At 37.1% G+C, this 19218-nt stretch overlaps 2 protein-coding genes across 2 annotated transcripts; one reads left to right on the top strand and one right to left on the bottom strand.

The window, feature by feature from the left end:
• The first annotated feature begins 763 nt into the window (after positions 1 to 763).
• On the top strand, positions 764 to 11042 carry LOC133875048 (uncharacterized). The gene is made up of 11 exons (XM_062313038.1): positions 764 to 1545; positions 3182 to 3446; positions 4708 to 4867; positions 5007 to 5769; positions 5875 to 6298; positions 6379 to 6560; positions 6955 to 7114; positions 7492 to 7719; positions 7806 to 8156; positions 9829 to 9930; positions 10279 to 11042. Exons 1-11 carry the CDS (start codon positions 1034 to 1036, stop codon positions 10516 to 10518), a joined length of 3387 nt encoding a protein of 1128 aa, XP_062169022.1. The 5' UTR covers positions 764 to 1033; the 3' UTR covers positions 10519 to 11042.
• Positions 11043 to 14322: 3280 nt separating this feature from the next.
• On the bottom strand, positions 14323 to 18935 carry LOC133879394 (uncharacterized). The gene is made up of 6 exons (XM_062317988.1): positions 18838 to 18935; positions 17538 to 17637; positions 15760 to 16251; positions 15426 to 15651; positions 14996 to 15340; positions 14323 to 14663 (listed from the first exon to the last, which is right to left on the bottom strand). The coding sequence occupies exons 1-6, from the start codon at positions 18933 to 18935 to the stop codon at positions 14323 to 14325; spliced, it is 1602 nt and encodes a 533-aa protein (XP_062173972.1).
• Positions 18936 to 19218: the final 283 nt, after the last annotated feature.

The following is a 19218-nucleotide window of genomic DNA, read 5'->3' as shown; positions in this document are numbered from 1 at the left end:
TTTTAATATTTGAAAAATGGATTTCCCCCAAATATGCTATAATAATATTTTATAATTGTTGATTTGAAAATACATTGATATTGTTTATATTATCCATTAAATAAATTATGTTATCAACCAGAATCTACAATGTTGTGTCGCATGCCATCGTTGAAAAAAAAAAGTGAAGAGTGTACACTAGAAAAGCTAGGAGTGTGACGAGTGTCCTTATAAAGGGTTGGAGAATAATCTTTATTCTTTAGTGACTACTTTTATGTTATTTAGATAAAACGTTTTTACGTTAATCAAAGTTTTTAATTTGACAATATTTTCTTTAAAAATAAAAATAAAAATATGGTGTTGAGCAATATCTCTATATTGTCTTGCTATTTTTGTTTGATTTTACAACAATCATTTTATTTTCTTGGATAATTTCAAAGGAACTCTTTATTTTTCAAAGATAAGCACGTTGGATTATCAACAGCTACGTCTTACATTGAATGCGAAAACACCGTCACACCGCGAAGCTTCGTCAGGAGTGCTGAATACATGTCCACGCGCAACATCGTTCGTCATCTGCATCAATTGTTTTTTTGAGTCCACTTCACTACTCCAGTCCTTTTTCCAATTTTACCATTCCCGCTGCAAGGAATTCAAGTTTGTAGCAGTAACTACAGTGAAGGCTATTTTTGACTTTTCCGCTGTAATAAAGGAGGGAGCGTCTAAACGGGCGTCAATATTCAACGTAACAAATTTTTAATTAAATTCCTTTTTCTCTTATATATTTCCCCCCCTGTAAAGGACTCCGACTTAGGGTTTCTTCCTCCTCTTTCTCTCTCACGCTCCGCTCGGCTCTCACCCCCTTTATTTTCTTTCACTCTCTCTTATTTTCCCTCGTTCCTTCTTTCCATGCTTCGTGTTTGTGCTTTTCTTTTCGTCCAAACAGATCTTTACCGTAATAAACCTGTCCAATTTCTTGCAAATCCCACCAATTCGATTCCGTTCTTCCACAAATCCTTCATTTGTTAATCTTTAGATTCCGTTGTTACCTCCAATGCAGCGCGCCAATTCGGACCAGAATGCACCTGAATCGGCTGAAATCCCCAAAGAGTCCGAAACTTCAAAACCCCCCGAACCCGCTTTGATCGATAACGATTGCAAAAGTAATGTCGAGGACGAGGCGGTACTCGACGTGTCAGGGAAAATCTTGGAAGTTTCGTCGTTGGAGAGCTCAAACGACGACGTGGAGGGGTTGTACTTGTACAAAAACGTGTTCAATTTGATACCCAAATCGATGGGCGGTCTCAGGCGGCTGAGGAGGTTTAAGTTCTTTGGAAATGAGATCAATTTGTTTCCATCGGAGTTGGAGAATTTGCTCGGGTTGGAGTGCTTACAGGTGAAGATATCGTCGCCGGGGTTTGGTGGGTTGCCGCTGCGTAAGCTTGAGGGTCTCAAGGAGCTTGAGCTGTCCAAAGTGCCGCCTCGGCCTTCGGCGTTCCCGATACTGAGCGAGATCGCTGGGCTTAAGTGCTTGACCAAGCTCTCTGTTTGCCATTTTTCTATTCGGTAAGCCGTGTATGCTACTGTGTTTCGCTATGCTCTTTTTTGGTGAAGTTGAAAATTTTAATATTTGGTTATTTGGGTTCACGTGAGCTTGCTGTGACAATTTCGTTTAGTTAAATTGAAGTGTTTGTAGTTGGGTCTGTTTTGTCCGGCAGCTGTTATGCTTTATCTAATGTTAGACGCTGGGAAAGATAATTGGAATGTGTCAGCCATGAACTAAATGGTGTTTTTAGGCTCTTTTTTTTTTTTTGTCAAATAGGAAGTATAACTGACCCAATTGATTTGGGATGAAGGCTTGGTTCAGTTGTAAATAATTAGTGTGTGGTAGGCATATGTTTTGAGCTGAGAATGTAGACTTTTTTCTAATTTCGATCAGGCGAGGACATAACAATATCGTTGATTTTTTTGTGGGTTCGAGTCCCACTGTGATCGCACTTCATTGTTTACTTATATAAAAAAAAACAATATCGTTGATTTTCCGGTATTTTACATATTTTGAATTTTCCACAACAAGAATATTTTCTGTATTGTACAAGATGGTATCTTTCAACTGAAGGCCTCTAGATGGATGATGGAGAAAAAAAGAGTTGCCAATGATCTTTTTCAATTTGAATCTCCTTCCCCCATAAACAAACTTTAAGTGTCCAGGGTGACTTCACATGTTCAATCCCATGCAGAGGCGTGTAAGTTGTATTTGATAACAAAAAAGAGAGTGCTGAAATTTACAAATGCATGAGTGCATTTTGGTAAGTACTTGCAAATATTTTAGCATTCTTGTTTTCTTGTAATTATTTGTCCGTTTTAAATCGACGTCACATCATCCAAGAAGGGACTTGATATAAGATGGCCTCTTTTTTGAAGGGATAATTTTGGTCCTGTCATTAATTTAGATTGGCCATTTAACTTCAAACTCGTAAATGGGTTGAGCTTTGCATTCCTAGGCTACTGAGTCACATGGAATGAGCTCTATAATGGCAAGGCTTGAGCTACTTTGATTGTTTGTAGCTGTGTGGAGTTAATGCATTTTATAGTTTGGGTTATGTGGTTGCCATTTTTTCACTTTTACATGAACTGCTATGATACACAACTGCCAAGAAATAATGCCAAAGAAATTCTGAAAGAAAAGAGAGATTTGAAATTATATGGAACATGCATTGAAGCCACAGGGGGAAAAAACTTGCTGCATATCCTTTGATAACTTCAAAGAATAGTCATATTTTGTTCAACTTAAAGAAATGTGGAATTTTGAAGACTCCAAGAGATTTGTATAGTTTCAGGAGATGGAGGACCTAATCATGGGATTGCCTTGGTCACTATAAGTTCAAGTTTTGGTGGCAGTCCCAAATGTTGGGCCTTGATAATGATAGTATTCTGCAGTTAACTGTGGGATGATTTTATTTTCTTTTTTAAAAGAAGAAAATTCTAGTAACCATTGACTATGTGCTTAAATCTCTGGTGGAATGCTTGTTTTTATCTGATGAAACCATTAACATTTAGTATTTCTCCAAATAGTCAAGGCCTTGAGTACTCGACGACCATTGTTGTTGCCAGTTCAGTAACAAATAGAGAAATAGCTTTGCTGTCATCACTTTTTACCAGTTTTTAACCGACTGAATGGTGGTGAACTTTTTTCGTGCAGATACCTTCCTCCAGAAATTGGCTGCTTACATAATTTGGAGTATCTAGATCTTTCATTCAATAAGATGAAGAGTTTGCCAACTGAAATAAGTTATTTGAATGCCTTGATATCGTTAAAAGTTGCTAATAATAAATTGGTGGAACTACCTTCTGGTTTGTCCTCTCTGCAAAAGTTGGAGAACTTGGACCTCTCAAACAATAGGCTGACATCAATAGGTTCTGTTGAGCTTGGCTCAATGCGTAACCTTCAAAACTTAAATCTACAGGTACTTATCTATAATTGTTAACTAGGGACAATGATTCGTCAAGTGGTTCTATTTTAACTTTACTGTATTTAATACTTTCTATTGACCTGGTTTCAAAGGCACTTAATGGCATATTTCTTTACCTGTTGTTGTTCATTGCAATTTAGTTTCTTGTTTGTTGTACAATTTTATTTGTTTGCCTCAGAGAGGCCATATCCTAACTTATCTCTGGCAACTTGAAATCCTTTAATACCTTGTTATTTGCACTAGTCAAATCATAGGCCATCATGTACTCTTTTTCAACTTAGCTTTTCATTCATTTGATCTATCCTTTATGTTTCTACTTTATTTGATTTGAGTGGATTATTGAAATTAGGATATATGCCTTTCATCTCTTCTGGAATTTTTTTTTTTTTTTTTTTTTTTTTTTTTTTTTTTTTTTTTTTTCTGTTTCACTTGTTCCATGACTTTGTGTTTCTTATCAACTAATCAAGATTGCCCCATATGCATTCTTTTTGGTCATTATATTCTATCCAAAATTATATGCTCACTGTTGTCTTTTTATTCAACATGTCCTTTACTCTACCAGAGTTATTTTAAGTCTTTCTTTATCTCTTTGCACTTCGTCATTTTGAATTAAATTATTCATTCCCACTAATGCAATATCTGTCTCCATTGCATACGGTCAAACCATCTTAAGTGACTCTTCTTTTTCTTTTTACAAATAGGAGTCATTCTTACTTTTAAGAGGATGAATTCATTTTTTATTTTATTTTTTGAGTATTTTCTATTAGAATAATAATTAAATAATAAAATTAACACTTTTCTTGCATTTGGAATAACTGGTGACATAACATTGTATTAGAGAGTGGTCGGGAGTTCGAATGCTAACTCTATAATTTACCTCCCATTCACTTACATATTCTACGAATTGGATCTCACTTGTTGAGGGAGAGTTATAGCCCACATGTGAGAGGGAGAGTTATAATTCACAATTTCCTATAAGCTTAAGCATTTGGGATAACTGGCGGTTTAACATTTTCCCTAATTTATTTTAACGTTATCATTTCAGTTACTGGCATTTACAAACATGTTCTTAATCTCTGGGTGTGTTTGTTACACACGTACATGCATACTGTTCGCTGTTGATGAAATTTGGATATAGTTCCATTTTATCTTAGAATTAGATGAATAATTGGTTTTTAAACTTTTATTCTTATTCCATATCGATGTCAAAAGCCTAACATGTTCATTATGTCCTGATTATTCATTATCTATCAAGTACAATAAGCTTCTCAGTTGTTGTCAAATACCTTCATGGATATGCTGCAATTTGGAAGGAAATGGTACAGATGCGTTCAATGACGATTTCATCAGTTCTTCAGTTGAAATGGATGTGTATGAAACTGCCATTGAGAATGATGGAAGTCTTTCTTGTAATGGTGAGGCTGTGGGTCCAGTTCTATTTATTTATTTCTGGATACTGCTTTCATTTATTTTTTCTTAATCTAAGTATACTTTGTTTTGTATTTGATTATGTACAAATATGTGAAGCCAGCTTCGTGTTAATAATTGATGCAGGTTCTCGGCATACCTCATCAACTCTATTAACTGTGTCGTCATCAAACAATCGGTGTTTCGCAGCTCGTAGGTCAGGCAAGCGGTGGAAACGTCAGTATTATTTGCAGCAGAAAGCTCGTCAAGAACGTTTGAACAACAGCAGAAAGTGGAAAGGTGTAGATTGTGACAAGTTGTTAACTCTGAAAGCAGATGAAAATGTCAAATGCAGCGACTTAGATCTCCTTGCCCCTGAAACTTCTTTAGAAGGTGCTTCAGACATTGTAGGTGTGGATAATGATGATAATAATCTAATAGTTTCTGGAGAAGTCGAAAGTGAAAATTTGCTTGGTGGTGCAGAGGATAATGAAATAGGTTCAAAAAAGGGATTTGATGGAGAAAATTGCTCATGTGTTGGCCTTGACTCTGCTACTATAAGAAAAGTGGGTGAAAATGAATGCTGCGAGTGTCATGTATCTCTGGCCTCCACACAGAGTGGAGCTGGCCAGGAAGATGAAGGTTCATCAGTAGAAACGTTGAAAAGTGTGTCCAAGTCAAAGAGGCATTATGATAGGGATCTTGATAATCCGAAACCATGCAAGTCTCGGAAACCATCTGATGATTGCTCAAATTTGTCTTGCAAGTACAACAATATCTCGGTTTGTGGTGTTGAGGATCGTGTACCAGATGGTTTCTATGATGCAGGGCGTGACAGGCCCTTCATGTCATTGAGTAATTACGAGCAAAAATTGCATCTTGATTCTCGTGAAGTCATTCTTTTGGACAGGTCATTTTATGTTGATATAGACTTTGATTGCACCTTTTTGGTTTCTGGGTACATAATAATGGTTCACTGATGTAAATGACTGAGATTGTTTGTTTTGATCTTCAGGGAGAGGGATGAAGAGTTAGATGCAATTACACTTTCTGCTCAAGCATTGGTGTCTAGTTTGAAGCAATTAAATGGTTTAACCAGAAATAGGGATCCTGCTGTCGATGTCCTGCAGATTGCATCATTGCTTGCTCTTTTTGTATCAGATCATTTTGGAGGTAGTGACAGAGGTGCTATTGTTGAAAGGACACGGAAAGCTGTATCTGGCTCGAACTATCAGAAGCCTTTTGTTTGCACCTGCTCAACTGGAAACAGTGACAATGATACAACCACCAAAGCTGTAGTGGACACTGTTGAAGATATTTTATTTTCTGATCTCTGCGAGAAATCCATCCGTTCTATTAAAGCCAGACGAAATTCCATCATAGTTCCTATAGGGGCTCTGCAATTTGGTGTGTGCAGACATAGAGCACTGCTAATGAAGGTGATTCTTTTACTGCATTTGTGTTTTGAGATTTATTTATTAGTCATTATTATGATCTGATGAAATTTCACTTTCACCAGTTCTTATGTGACCGGATGGAGCCTCCTGTACCTTGTGAGCTTGTCAGGGGTTACCTGGATTTCTTGCCGCATGCGTGGAACATTGTTCCCATCAAGAAGGGTGATTCATGGGTTCGCATGGTCGTTGATGCATGTCGTCCACATGATATAAGAGATGAGACAGACCCAGAATACTTTTGCAGGTCATCACCTTACATAGATGCATAGGGCAAACAATGCCAAACCATGGCAAACCAAGCTTAGTATTTGAATCTCAGGCTTGTCTAGGAGAATTTGGGCCATGTTCAAACTTGGCTTGAGCATAGCATGGTATGCTATAAAGCAGCTTGCTAAAAGCTTGGCTCAGGCCTGATTACTGTGTCTTCTCAACTTAAGCCTGCCCACTACAAGTGTGGTGCCCAGATAACCATAATACCTGCTATTCCTTTTGAAAGGAAGATACATTTTAATTATGTGCCCTTTGCTGACATGAGTAACTCTAGAGTCAACAAGAATGTTTCTGAAACTAATATATTGTTTTGCTTGAGGTTTGCGTGTAATTCCTGTTTATTCTGATGGATATGCTTCTTGTAACAGATACATTCCTCTCAGGCGGATCCAAGTTCATCTTTCAAGTGAAAGCCAATTAGGTGCTGATTGTTCCTTTCCCTCTATGTCTAGTTGTGACGAAATTGATAAGGCAGCTTCTAGTTCTCTCATTCAGTGCAAGTTTGGATCCGTTAAGGCTGTAGCAAAGGTTTGTACCTTGGAAAGTCTTGTCACACTTCCATTATAACTGAGTGGAAAATGCGGTCACCGATTTTTCTGGAATATTGCATTCAATTATTGCCATTAATACTTGTGATGAATCTTCTAAAACTTCAATTGGTTTTTAGTATTTTTTGATATATGTATATTATCAGTGTTTTTAACCATACCTTTTCTGCATGTAGACTATTATGCTTCAGTACACAATTTATTAGTGTTTATTTTTTGTTGTCTGAATGCTATATTTTTCTCTTTTAATAATGGTAGCTGATTAGGTTTTTGTTTTATTTGTTCATATTTGTTTATCATGATTTTAAACCATTTCCATCTAAGTGCTTAGTATGGGTATCTTGTTGGATGTTGCAGGTACGTAAGTTGGAAGTGTGTGCGACTTCAGTGGATGAATTGAGAAATTTTGAGTACAGTTGTTTAGGGGAAGTAAGGATTTTAGGAGCTTTGAGACACTCCTGCATAGTAGAAATGTATGGACATCAAATATCTTCCCAGTGGGTTCCTTCAGTTGATGGAAATCCAGAGTGTCGTATGCTAAAGTCTGCAATATTCTTGGAGTACATAGAAGGGGGATCTTTAAAGGTAAATTTGGTGTGGTTTATCGAGGTTGCCTTTGCTTGCTCAGCTTTTATTCATTCTTAATGGTTGTCCTACCCTTTATGCAACAGAGTTATTTAGAGAAGCTATCAAAAGCTGGTGAAAAGCATGTCCCGGTGGATTTGGCATTGTGCATCGCAAGAGATGTTGCCTGTGCATTGGCAGAGCTGCATTCGAAACACATTATTCATCGTGACATAAAAAGTGAAAACATTTTGATTGATTTGGATAGGAAGAGAGCTGATGGAATGCCTGTTGTGAAGCTCTGTGATTTTGATAGAGCAGTGCCTCTTCGGTCTTTCTTGCATACATGCTGTATTGCTCATATTGGAGTACCCTCTCCTGATATTTGTGTTGGGACGCCTCGTTGGATGGCTCCAGAGGTTCTGCAGGCAATGCACAAACCTAAAACATATGGACTGGTAAGGTCTTTCTCCAATCAGTTTGACTTGGAACCTTCATTTAGTGGTTCGCAGCATTTGATCTGTATGATTAATTCTCAATTTTCTTATCCATTGCCATGACAAGCAGCATTATGATATGCATAAACACATTGTAATGGCTTTATGTCTAAGCTGGGGCACAAATGTGTGTCCATTTTGTTTCAGAAATTGTCTGCAACTCTTTAATTCCATGAGCTTGCTAAGGGCTTATTGAAGGAAAAGTAAAACATATTTAGGATGGAAGGTTGAATGGCATGGAAAAGAAAAAGCATTATCCATATATAATTATATGTTTAGGTGATAGAGGTGGAAAAAAAAGATCATTGCAAATGTGAAAATAAGATTGGTTTTGATGTCTCGCAATATAATTTTTTTTGAGTTTTGATTTATATGCTGGTGGAAGTCTTACATTTGGTTGGACAACATTTTCTGTAGAATAGGGCAGAGTAAATCAACTTTAACAGTAGGAATTTTTTTTTTTTTTTTTCATTTTTTGTTGAGGTGGGGGGAGGGAGAAAATTGGGAAGGGGGAGTATGCTGTGTGATATCATTGAGATGCATGGAGAAGAAATGCCAGACCTAGAAAACTACTGATTTTCTTCTCTTGGATGGATTATACTTGGAGGCAGAGTCAGAAATATTTTGATCAATTTTTAGAAGTTAATGTGTCTTGTGCTATTTTATTGGAGAGAGTGCTATGCTAACCTGATTAGGCAATGCGGACTATTTTCTTAAGAATAGTTGTGATCTGCAAGACCTGCTTTAAATGAAATCTAAAATTGTCTTCCATGTTTAATATGTAAGGGTAGAACTGACTGTAGGTTTCTCAATTTCTTTTTATTTTATTTGATATAGAGCAAAAATACCCATTTTTAGTGTGAGGTTACTTCGCATGTCATAATTAAAGTAAAGACAAATATTAAAAGGCCCAACTAAAAATTAAATTAAGTAGCATGCAGTCTCTTTTCGTATAACTGCAAGCAGTTACCCGGTTGAAATTCTCTTATTTATGTTTTTTTGTACACTAAAAACATAAAGGAGAAGAAGAGTGTTAGCATGTGTTGTGCATGTATCAAGATATTAGGAGATCTCTAGTAGATTGAGTATGGTTATCCAATGGAACATGATCCGTGTGGTTCCGGTATTATGAGTACTTTATTGCTGAAGGCAAACATTGAAAGACAAACAGGCCTTGCTACAAGCTATTTTAGTCTGGGATCACCAATTATGTAGCTTACTAGTGCAAAATTCATGATGATAATTGGCATGTTTGGACGTCGTAAGGAAATTAAATGGCTGTTGTGTATTAGGCATCCATCATTTAGGGTCGTTATTAAAGGTTAGCATCAAAGAATCAGGAGATCTGTAGTAGATTGAGTATGGTTATCCAGTGGAACATGATCAGTGTGGTTCCGGTACGATGAGTACTTTATTGCCGAAGGCAAACATTGAAAGACAACAGGGCCTTGCTACAAGCTTCGTAGGCTGGGATCTTACCAATTATGTAGCTTACTAGTACAAAATTCATGATGATAAGTATCTTTGTACAAAATTCATGATGATAAGTTTCTTCGAACTCTATATTTACTTTCTATTTCTTATTCCTCATTTGGATCATAAAGCTTCATTTTTTTTTTTTATCTGGTTACAGGAAGTTGATATTTGGTCATTTGGCTGCCTGCTTTTAGAATTGTTGACTCTGGAAATCCCCTATCTTGGGTTATCAGAATTACAAATGCATGACCTTATTCAGGTAGAGCTCTCTCTCTCTCTCCAAAAAAAAAAAAGAAAAAGAAAAAAAGAGGTAGACTGAAAAACTTTGGATAGTCAAAGATCTGGAAAGCTCAGAGTTGTAGAGATGCAGGATTGTGATATGTTTTGCTAGTACGCTGATTCTGTTCAATATATGTTTGTATTCATGAATGTTGAATATTTTAAAAGAATCATAATTTCTATAATTAAAATGCCTAATTTATATTTGGGCTAAAATCTAGGATACTGTGTCACTCAACAGAAGTGAACCGCAGGCATTAATCATACATTTGTGTTGATGTGCTTTTTATTAGGTCTTAACTAGGTTTCTACCCTCTGATTTAAACAGATTGGCAAGCGACCGTCGTTGACAGAGGAGCTGGAGGCATTGGGGTCATTCAGTGAGCCTGCAATGGCTCAATCTGGTGCTGAGCTAGTGGGATCAAAGGCTGAATTAGAAACATTGAGATTCCTTGTTGATTTATTCCGTCGTTGTACCGATGAAAGTCCAAAAAACCGTCCCACGGCTGATGACCTCTATGAAATGTTGCGTCTACGCACAAGCAATCTTACCAGTTCCGAATGTTAGGAACCGGAGTAGGATGGACGTAGGTGATAATATCCTCCAACTTGCTAAGTTTTGTAGCAGTAGGATATCTTATTGTTATATTCACTTCTGTGCCTCTCCACTGCCGAAACCCAATGAGTAATGCAATTCATACAATTACTCAAGAATAATTGTAGTTTTACTGGTTAGGTTTAGCAGCCACAGTAATTTATGTTTCTCTATCAGCAGCGTCTAGGGTTAGATTTAGCATCTGTAACCTGATTTTTTTTTTTCCTCTTTTCCTTTTTGGGCCAGTAACATGTAATCTGATTGAGAGCTGTAAATTCTGTTGCAATTCTTAGCCGTCATTGTAACTGTCCCAAATGTAAAGTAGACCTCACTCACTGAATTATAGAAGCCATCCCCATTTTTTATTTGGCAGTTTTGGACCTTTGCGTTTGATTTCATGGATATTTGGGCACCTGTGTTTATGAAAGTTTTGAATCCATTGCTGAATTTCTGTAATAAATATTGTCCCAGTTTTCAGTAATTTGATTAGATATTCATATTGATGTTCACTCGGTCCTTTATTTTTTTTTTTATTATTATTTTTTTTTTGGGGGGGGTGGGGGGGAGCTTCTGATGGTGAAGTTGAGCGTTACACCTTTTGGAGCTCTAATCAATGCATTATGGAAATGATCGAATCTGATTTCTTTTTGGACTGTCTGGCGAATCGCACACAGCTGATTGTGACGGATCAATAATGGACTGGGTATTGCTACGTGCCTTTTGAGTAGCGGATGTCGGTGATGATATTAGAATAACATAATCACTATTAATTAGAGAAGTTTCTTTTTCTTTTCTTTTTTGAACGTATGGGTTTGAGGGTCCATAAATCATTTCTGGAAACGTTGCTCTATGATAATGCTCGAGGATCCGTCAAGAAACAGTTTTTACTGCCCCACATCAGTAGAATAAATTGATTTTGAGGAACATATTGTTTTCTGTGTGTGAAAGAAATGGAAGCGACATTGGCTACTGGCTAGTCAACCTCGTCATGAAAAGAAGCAGAAGCAGAAGCAGAAGCAACATGGGCGATTCTTAAACTTGGTTTGAAAGTCACCCCACCCTCTCAGTCTCAGTGGCTCAACTTGCCTTGTGCTTTGACTTGGTGTGATGCCACATGCAGCAGGTGTGTTAATAATTAACCCTACTCTACCAAAAGAAAATAATAATAAAAAAAAGGCAGTGAACTTTTCCTTCCAAACATAAACAATTGAGAGAGAAAAGAAAGAAAGAGAGAAAAGCATTAAATGGACAATGACCTGCATGAAACACCGTTAAACACCATTGGGGACTGGAGAGCTTAAAAGACTTTTAATTAGTGGAATTATTGGAGGGGGTGGGGTGGGGTGGGGTGGGGGGAGTTCAGCTGCTTTATTCTCCCACAGTCCCACTGGCCACTGGCTTGGTGTTGTGTTGTTGCCCTTTATGTGACCATCAAATGTGATGTTGGAGAGGAGAGAGAGAGAGAGAGAGAGAGAGTAAATATTTGCCTCCTTATACCACACAGTGCTAGCAGAGCAGTGTGTAATGGAGTACAATGGGACCACTCTAGCTAGTTCTACAGTTCTACTGCTACTACTACTAATCTCCAAACTCTGACATCCTGAAACGTGGACCAGAGTTTTTAATAATCGTCTACCTATAGCCTGCCTATATACCCCTCTCTCTCTCTCTCTCTCTCTCTGTCTTTCACAGGCAACAAAAGAAAGAATGCTTCTTTGCCACTTGCAGGAGACACAAGGAGAAAAAAGTGCTTCCAGTAGCCCCAGAGCCTTGTGAAACTCTCGTCTCATGTGGCCCATGTGGCTGCTGCTTACTGCGCGTGTTTTAGCCCCATCATTCTGACATCATATCTTACTTCCCACAAATTTAAACCCACTGGATTCAATCAACTCCATGTGTTAATTATCATGTTGCTGTGTTCATCATTTCGTGTGTAGTTGTAATTGTTTTGTTTATAACAACGACCAAAGTCGGCCAAAAAACTCCATACACATGACTATATAGCTAATACTGCTCCTTAAATCTCGGAAAACTAAAACCTACAGAGAGAGAGTGCTTTAGGCAGTAATAATGGCCGTGGTTTTATATATATGGAACTGGATTCTAGCTGAACATCATAGGTGTGCATCCTTTCTTTTTAATTTCCCTGAACAGGATTTCTTCTCCCTTTTTTTTGTGTATTTGTGGCTACAAAAACTGACCAGCCAATGCACGATCGCACGCCTCTGCGCAGCGATTGGACCACAGTCGAATGGCAAGCGTGCGGCACCTACGGTGCTATACAGTAAGCTATGTGGCCCATGAGAAGCCGCTGAGGCCGCCTTGCCATTGAGGGCAAGATCCAAAATTTAAGGCCGGCCAGAGCCATATATATAATTCCATAGCAATCTTATAAATGTATGAACTAGCATGAGCTTAGGTCCGTCAAAAATAGTGAAGCTACAAGCTTAGCTTGTACTATAAAACTTATTCGGACTACTATATCTCTTGCTCCGGCGGCTGGCCATGGCCTGGCCTGCTAGTTGTTCACTTAACGTTTTCAAAAGTTTAATTAGTTATAAGGTAATTTATAATTATATCTAGTCACAATGAAGGAGATATATTTTAATTTACCCAAATATTGTCTGTGAATGTTTCCATCAGGATCACAATGTGATACAGCCGGAACTATACTAATGCTCCGTTTGTTTCGATGTAAAATGGTTTCCGTCGTAAAATGATTTCAGGGAAGTCATTTTTCAGGAAAGCATTTTCCATCGAAAGCATTTTCTGGTGTTTGGCGCGTACGGAAAATCGCAAATATTTTTTATATTTTCATTCAATCATATTAACTTATAAAAATTAATTTTTATTCACAACATAAAAATATTAATGTAAAATAATATAAAAAAATTAAAATTAATTATTTTTTTAAAAAAAAAAACTAAAAAATTATGTTTAACTAAAATATACACATTGACTAACAATAATCATATATTTTCAAATTGGGAGAGTCATAAATAACATCCAACAATAAATTTAAATTACCAACAAAAGTTCAATCATAAATATTACCATTCAAGTTCAACCACAAATATTGCAAAGTTTAGGCCAACGTACTACGACTATCCAAGTTCAATCATATATGTTATTTCAATCTAGTTAATTAGTATCTTATTACATATCAATACTACGCAAATTCTAAGCTCTATGATTTTTGAAGAAGTTGTCCAACCAAAACTTTTTAAGCTTAGCATTCTTTGCCAAAAATCCTCTTGCGACATTCTCATCTCCCATCAAGTGGTCAAATGCAGATGCAAGCATAAACTTGTCATATCCTTCCACCTTCATTACTTCCTCATAAAGATAATCTGCATCGACTCCCTTATTGAGAGATTTAAGTGCTAATGCAACATCTTTTAACTGTTCAGCTATCGAACTATAAGTATCTTCACTGTCAGCACGGCTTCTTTTCCTGTGTGACCTTTTGGCTGAAGCAGAATTGGAAGAAGCAACATTTTTTTCTTTTGACGACGCTTCATCAAAATCCAAATCCACATGTTATGAATCATCTATATCAGCAAAAGACTTTGAGAAACTCCCGGTCGCCATATCCTTACCAACAACTATGGCCATCTCATCGTACATTTCAATTTTTTTATTTAAAATTGCTCATGCTTAGGATGCGCCTGTGAAAAAGAGAGAACATAATTTAGTTTACTATAATAAAAAAAAAAAAAAAATAGACTTTGAGAAACTTCAAGACTAATATAACTACTATAATAAAGAAAGTTAGTTTTATACCACCACTTCCTCTTCATACACCTTCTTTGCACAAGTAATCATCCTCAAATTGTCATCCCATCCAAAGCCACTCTTCCCATGTAGGGTGTTGATGCTAGTCCACATGTTTCTGATGGTTCGAAGGCGGTTCTCAATATGATTAGATGCACATTCTACTCCAAATTTCTCATTAATTGACCTGGCAATTAGTGCAAATGATACAGGTTTGAATGTGTTTGAAGGCTTATTTCCTTTAGCAGCCTCATCAGCAAGAATTTCAAGTAATAAAGTGTGCATTGGTTTTGACCACCTAAATTGCTTGTTTGTAGTGTCTTTCTCCTTGTTTTTGCCCATTGCTACAATCACAATCACAAACACATGAATAATAATGCAAGATAAAAAATAAAAACACAATGCAAGATAAAAACAAACTTATATCATAAGTTGGATTAAACATCAAACATGCAATATTATACAATCAAATCATTAAAGATAGAAATATAATCGTCTTTCAACATGACTACTTCAGTTTTGTTCACATTATAACATAAACCATACAAGAGAAAAGAAATCTACATATTTTTTCTATTTTTATAATCATTCCACATCGCATGACATATTACATCCCTTTTAATTGTCCATTCTCTACTTTCCTCTTGAGCTTCCCTTTGTGTTTGATAGACTCTACCACTTTGATTTTGAGATCCAACATCACGAACAATCTCTTCCATAATTGAGTCATTAGGATCAACAACCATAATGTGATTGTGAATGACACAACATGCTAATACTACATCCACTTGTGTCGGGAATGACCAAAAAGGTTCTGCATCCAACACACGAAAACGTTTCTTCAAAATTCCAAACCCTCGTTCAATGGTGGTTCGTAAGGACGAATGACGAAGATTAAATAATTCTTTTTCATTTTCAGGTGAATGATCACCAAATTCTTTCAAATGGTACCGAACACCACGATAGGGGGAGATAATTCCATTTCGAGTTCCATAACCAGCATCACCAAGATAATACTTACCTACAAGTTTACAATAAAAATAAAATCATAACTAATTAATAAAAGGTAATCAACCGAAACAAAACGTAATTTTATCCCTATATACCTTCAGGAATTTTGAATCCTTCTGGCCTAGTGAGTGCATCGTTCAAAACACGGGAATCATGTGCACTTCCTTCCCAGCCAGCTAATACATACGTGAATTTTAAGTCAAAGGTAATGCCAGCTAACACATTTTGTGTTGTTCGCTCTTTTCGACCACGAAACCTTCCTTGGATTTCGATTGGAACAGATGCCCGAACATGAGTTCCATCTATTGCTCCAACACAATCCTAATGATGACAAAAGAAAAAAAAATTACGTTTGTTTGACAAATTACTTGAATTAAAAAAAAAATAAAAAAAATAAAAAAAATAAAAAAATCAATTTTTCAAACGTACCTTAAAGTATGGGTAAAACCTTTGGCTATTCCTTATTTCTGGTGGCGTAGAATTGTCAGGTTTTCTAATTAAATGTTTATATAGCCTCAAGACTCCTCTAAGGACAACCCTAAAATATCGATGAACAGACTCAATCGATCTATAGAACCTTCCACCAACCACTCGAAACCTCACATTATGTCCAATAATGTGTAAAAACATCAACACTTGTTCCTTAATAGACATGTTAATGGTTTCACGTATGAGGTTGTTGTCAGCAAGAATTTTACATAATTCAAAGAAAGCTATAGGACTCATTCTTATTTGATCAATACAATCTTGCTTGCTTCCATAAAGAATACTATCCATATAAATCCCTCTTTCATACTCTCGATTAACATGAGGTTCTCTACATAATAATCTCTTAGTTCTAATATCTTCTAAGATTACAGCCCCAATAGCAAGGATAGATGCAACTGCGGCCATAACTGTTGCAAGAATTTTTTCATCCATCTACAAACAACACAAAAAATTATTAAGGTATGATATTCCATCCAAGCATAAATTCAGAATACGAAAATTTTCCTATCCTTGTATTTGTAACAAGGAAATTTTCCTGATTGTTAAATATTGAGACGTCAGAGAAGCATCAAGCTGAAGTTGACAAGAAGGATAAAGATAAAGTTGAACGACAATCTGCAAAAGCCGAGGAGGAAGATAACAATAACCAACAACCAGTTCAAAGAAGAGATAAAGAAGTTGATGTGATAAGATGAATTGTAATCACTTTGTAGTTGTTATAGAAATCTCAATGTTCCCAAAACAGAAAGTGTGGAACATTTCAGCCATTACACTTCTTAAATCTATTTATTAAATGAGTGATCACTATAATATACTTGTTTGTTTGCATGTCTTTCCAAAGAAGAAGTTAGGCGGGTTTTGTCTTTTATTTCATAGAATTATTCATTACAGAGAAATGGAACATTTTACCGAGGGGCCAAAGATACAACCAAAAAGCTGACATAGAGAACAAGAACCCAAAGATTAAAAAAAAAAAATCCAGATTCCATTCTATAATCACCAAAATTAGGATTCTTCTCCTCAAATGGCTATCAAATCAAACAGGGCAAAAGGGAAAGTTGATAAGAAAAGGTTGGAGTTCAAGTGGACAGTGGACTCATATTAGAATCTCATCATCTTCTGACCTCCAAGTTGTAATTTGAAAAACCAAATCCAATATGATTTAAGAAATGCAGACTAACTAATTAAACTGATAAACTATATTTTTGATGGTCTTATTTGATGGTCTAATTAAACTGTCATGGGCAGAAGGGTGGCTACGGAGCCCAGGCATTTTATAGAGCATACTGCCATTGGGGAGAGTATGGAAGTTTGAATTTGTAAAAGGAAAAGAGAGATGATGCCTTATGCCCCAATAACTCTACTTTTAACTCAAAATAAAGGAATCGAAACTTATGAACTGACTTTAGTTGGCAATGCAGTCAGACCCTTAAAACATAATAGCCCTACAAACATTACAACTTGTATAGAGACATTTTGACAAACACTTTGAGTGCATACAACAGCCAGACACAGGGGTCCCAACCTCTGTCAATCGTGACCCATGACAACGTGTAAATGCAAGTGAGGGTAAACAAAGCAAATATCACAGAGAGAACAATAGCGTCACATAGGGAAAAGATACAAAGTAATCAAGCCACCCAATAGCAAATATCCCCACCCCCCATGCCAACAGTCCCCACATAGCAGAACCAGATCAACCAAAAGCCATATATCACATGTAAACCATATAAATTCAAACAGGGGACAGAAAGCGAGAGAAAATGCAGAATCGGGTTCTTCCCTTGAGTTTTCTCAGAAACCAAACGGAAGTGAACGCTAAAAACCCAAAATGAAAATGAAACCAAACGCAACAAAGAGAGAGAGATGTGAGATTACCTGAGATGCTAGCAGAGAGAGAGAGAGGAGTTGTGCGGTTGAGCGTGAAGGAGAAGATGAGAGAAGCTGTTGCCCGTTTGTATTTGAGGAGAAGACAAAACTCCCGTAAAAAAGAGTTGAGTGTCGGGCTTGCGGGAGGAACGAACGAGAGTAATGAGCCTGGGGGAAAATGATTTACGAAAATAAAAATCGTAAATCATTTTCCAAAATTTGTTAACTAATTTTGGTCAAACCGAAATCAATTTACGGTTGACTATTATTTACGCCCCAACCAAACACCGGAAAATACGGAAATTATTTTCTAGAAATCATTTTACGCCGAAACAAACGGAGCATAAGATTACATTTGGTATAGAGAAATGCTTCGTTGCCTTTTGGTGTCCATTTCGTATACATCTATACTGATTTTGCATGCTCCATTTACTATTGGTGTTCTTAATGGTGGATGGAGCATGCCAACCCAACGAAGATGTACGTGAGATAGACGTCAGAATGCAAAGTAACATTTCTTTATATCATATCATATATTTACAAATAATAGCATAAGTCTTCAAGAATAGTATAGCTTAATGACCAGTGGCTTATTTAAAATTAAATCGGGCCTTTAACTTGGGTCACACATATTTAAAATTGAATTGGGCCTTCTATATAATATATATAATAGTAGAAACATTGAAAAATGAAATCTAGGATGCCTAAAAAGTAGTATGAAAAAGAACCAAAATTAATTAATATATAAAATGATTTTAGAGCAGTTAAATCTATGACAAGTAACATTTTATGACTGTTTTTTGTTATTTAATTTTGATTCTAATTCAATCTACACAACTAGGGCTGAGTATGGGGCGGAGGGGGGCGGGGATGCCCCTTTTTTGGCACCGCCCCGCACCCCTGCGGGTTGCGAAAATCGCACCCGCAAACCGCACAAAATGGGGAGAACCCGTGCGGTGCGGGGTGATGCGGGGCGGGGGGTGCGGGTTATGCTGGGATATGCGGGTTTAATACCTAGATCTAGAAAAATGAGAAACCAAACCAAAGCTAGATTTTCTCAGGAACCAAACAAGAAAATCAGATTCAAACAAGAAAATCACAACAACCAGACTCAAACAAATCACAAAAAAGGGATGAGAGGCCACTGACCTCAAGATCGGCGACTCGGCGAGGCCTCTTGAAGCGAGCGCGACGATCTTCCCACCGTTCCCGGTCTCCTCGCCAACCCTGACGTTCCCACCGTTCATGACATTCCCACAGAACCGGTGACTCGGCGAGGCCTATTGACTTTCATAATTTCATTGGAGTAGACGTAGCACGACGAAAATCGTGAAGAAGAAGAAGAAGAAGAAGAGGGGAAGGGGTGCGGCGCTAGGGATTAGGAAGAAAAGAAAGGAAAAAATGGGAAGGAGGGGGGGGGGGAGGGGGGGGGGGGCGGCACTGCTAGAGTTAGTAGGGTTTTTTTTTTATTATTATTAACTATACGGGGCGGGTCCCCGAGGTTTTTCAAAACCCCAACCCGCAACCCGC

This window comes from Alnus glutinosa, chromosome 1 (genome assembly GCF_958979055.1).
Source record: "Alnus glutinosa chromosome 1, dhAlnGlut1.1, whole genome shotgun sequence".
NCBI classification, from domain to species: domain Eukaryota; kingdom Viridiplantae; phylum Streptophyta; class Magnoliopsida; order Fagales; family Betulaceae; genus Alnus; species Alnus glutinosa.
The sequence above is the reverse complement of the archived record's forward strand: the minus strand, read 5'-3'. Positions and strand labels throughout refer to the sequence as shown.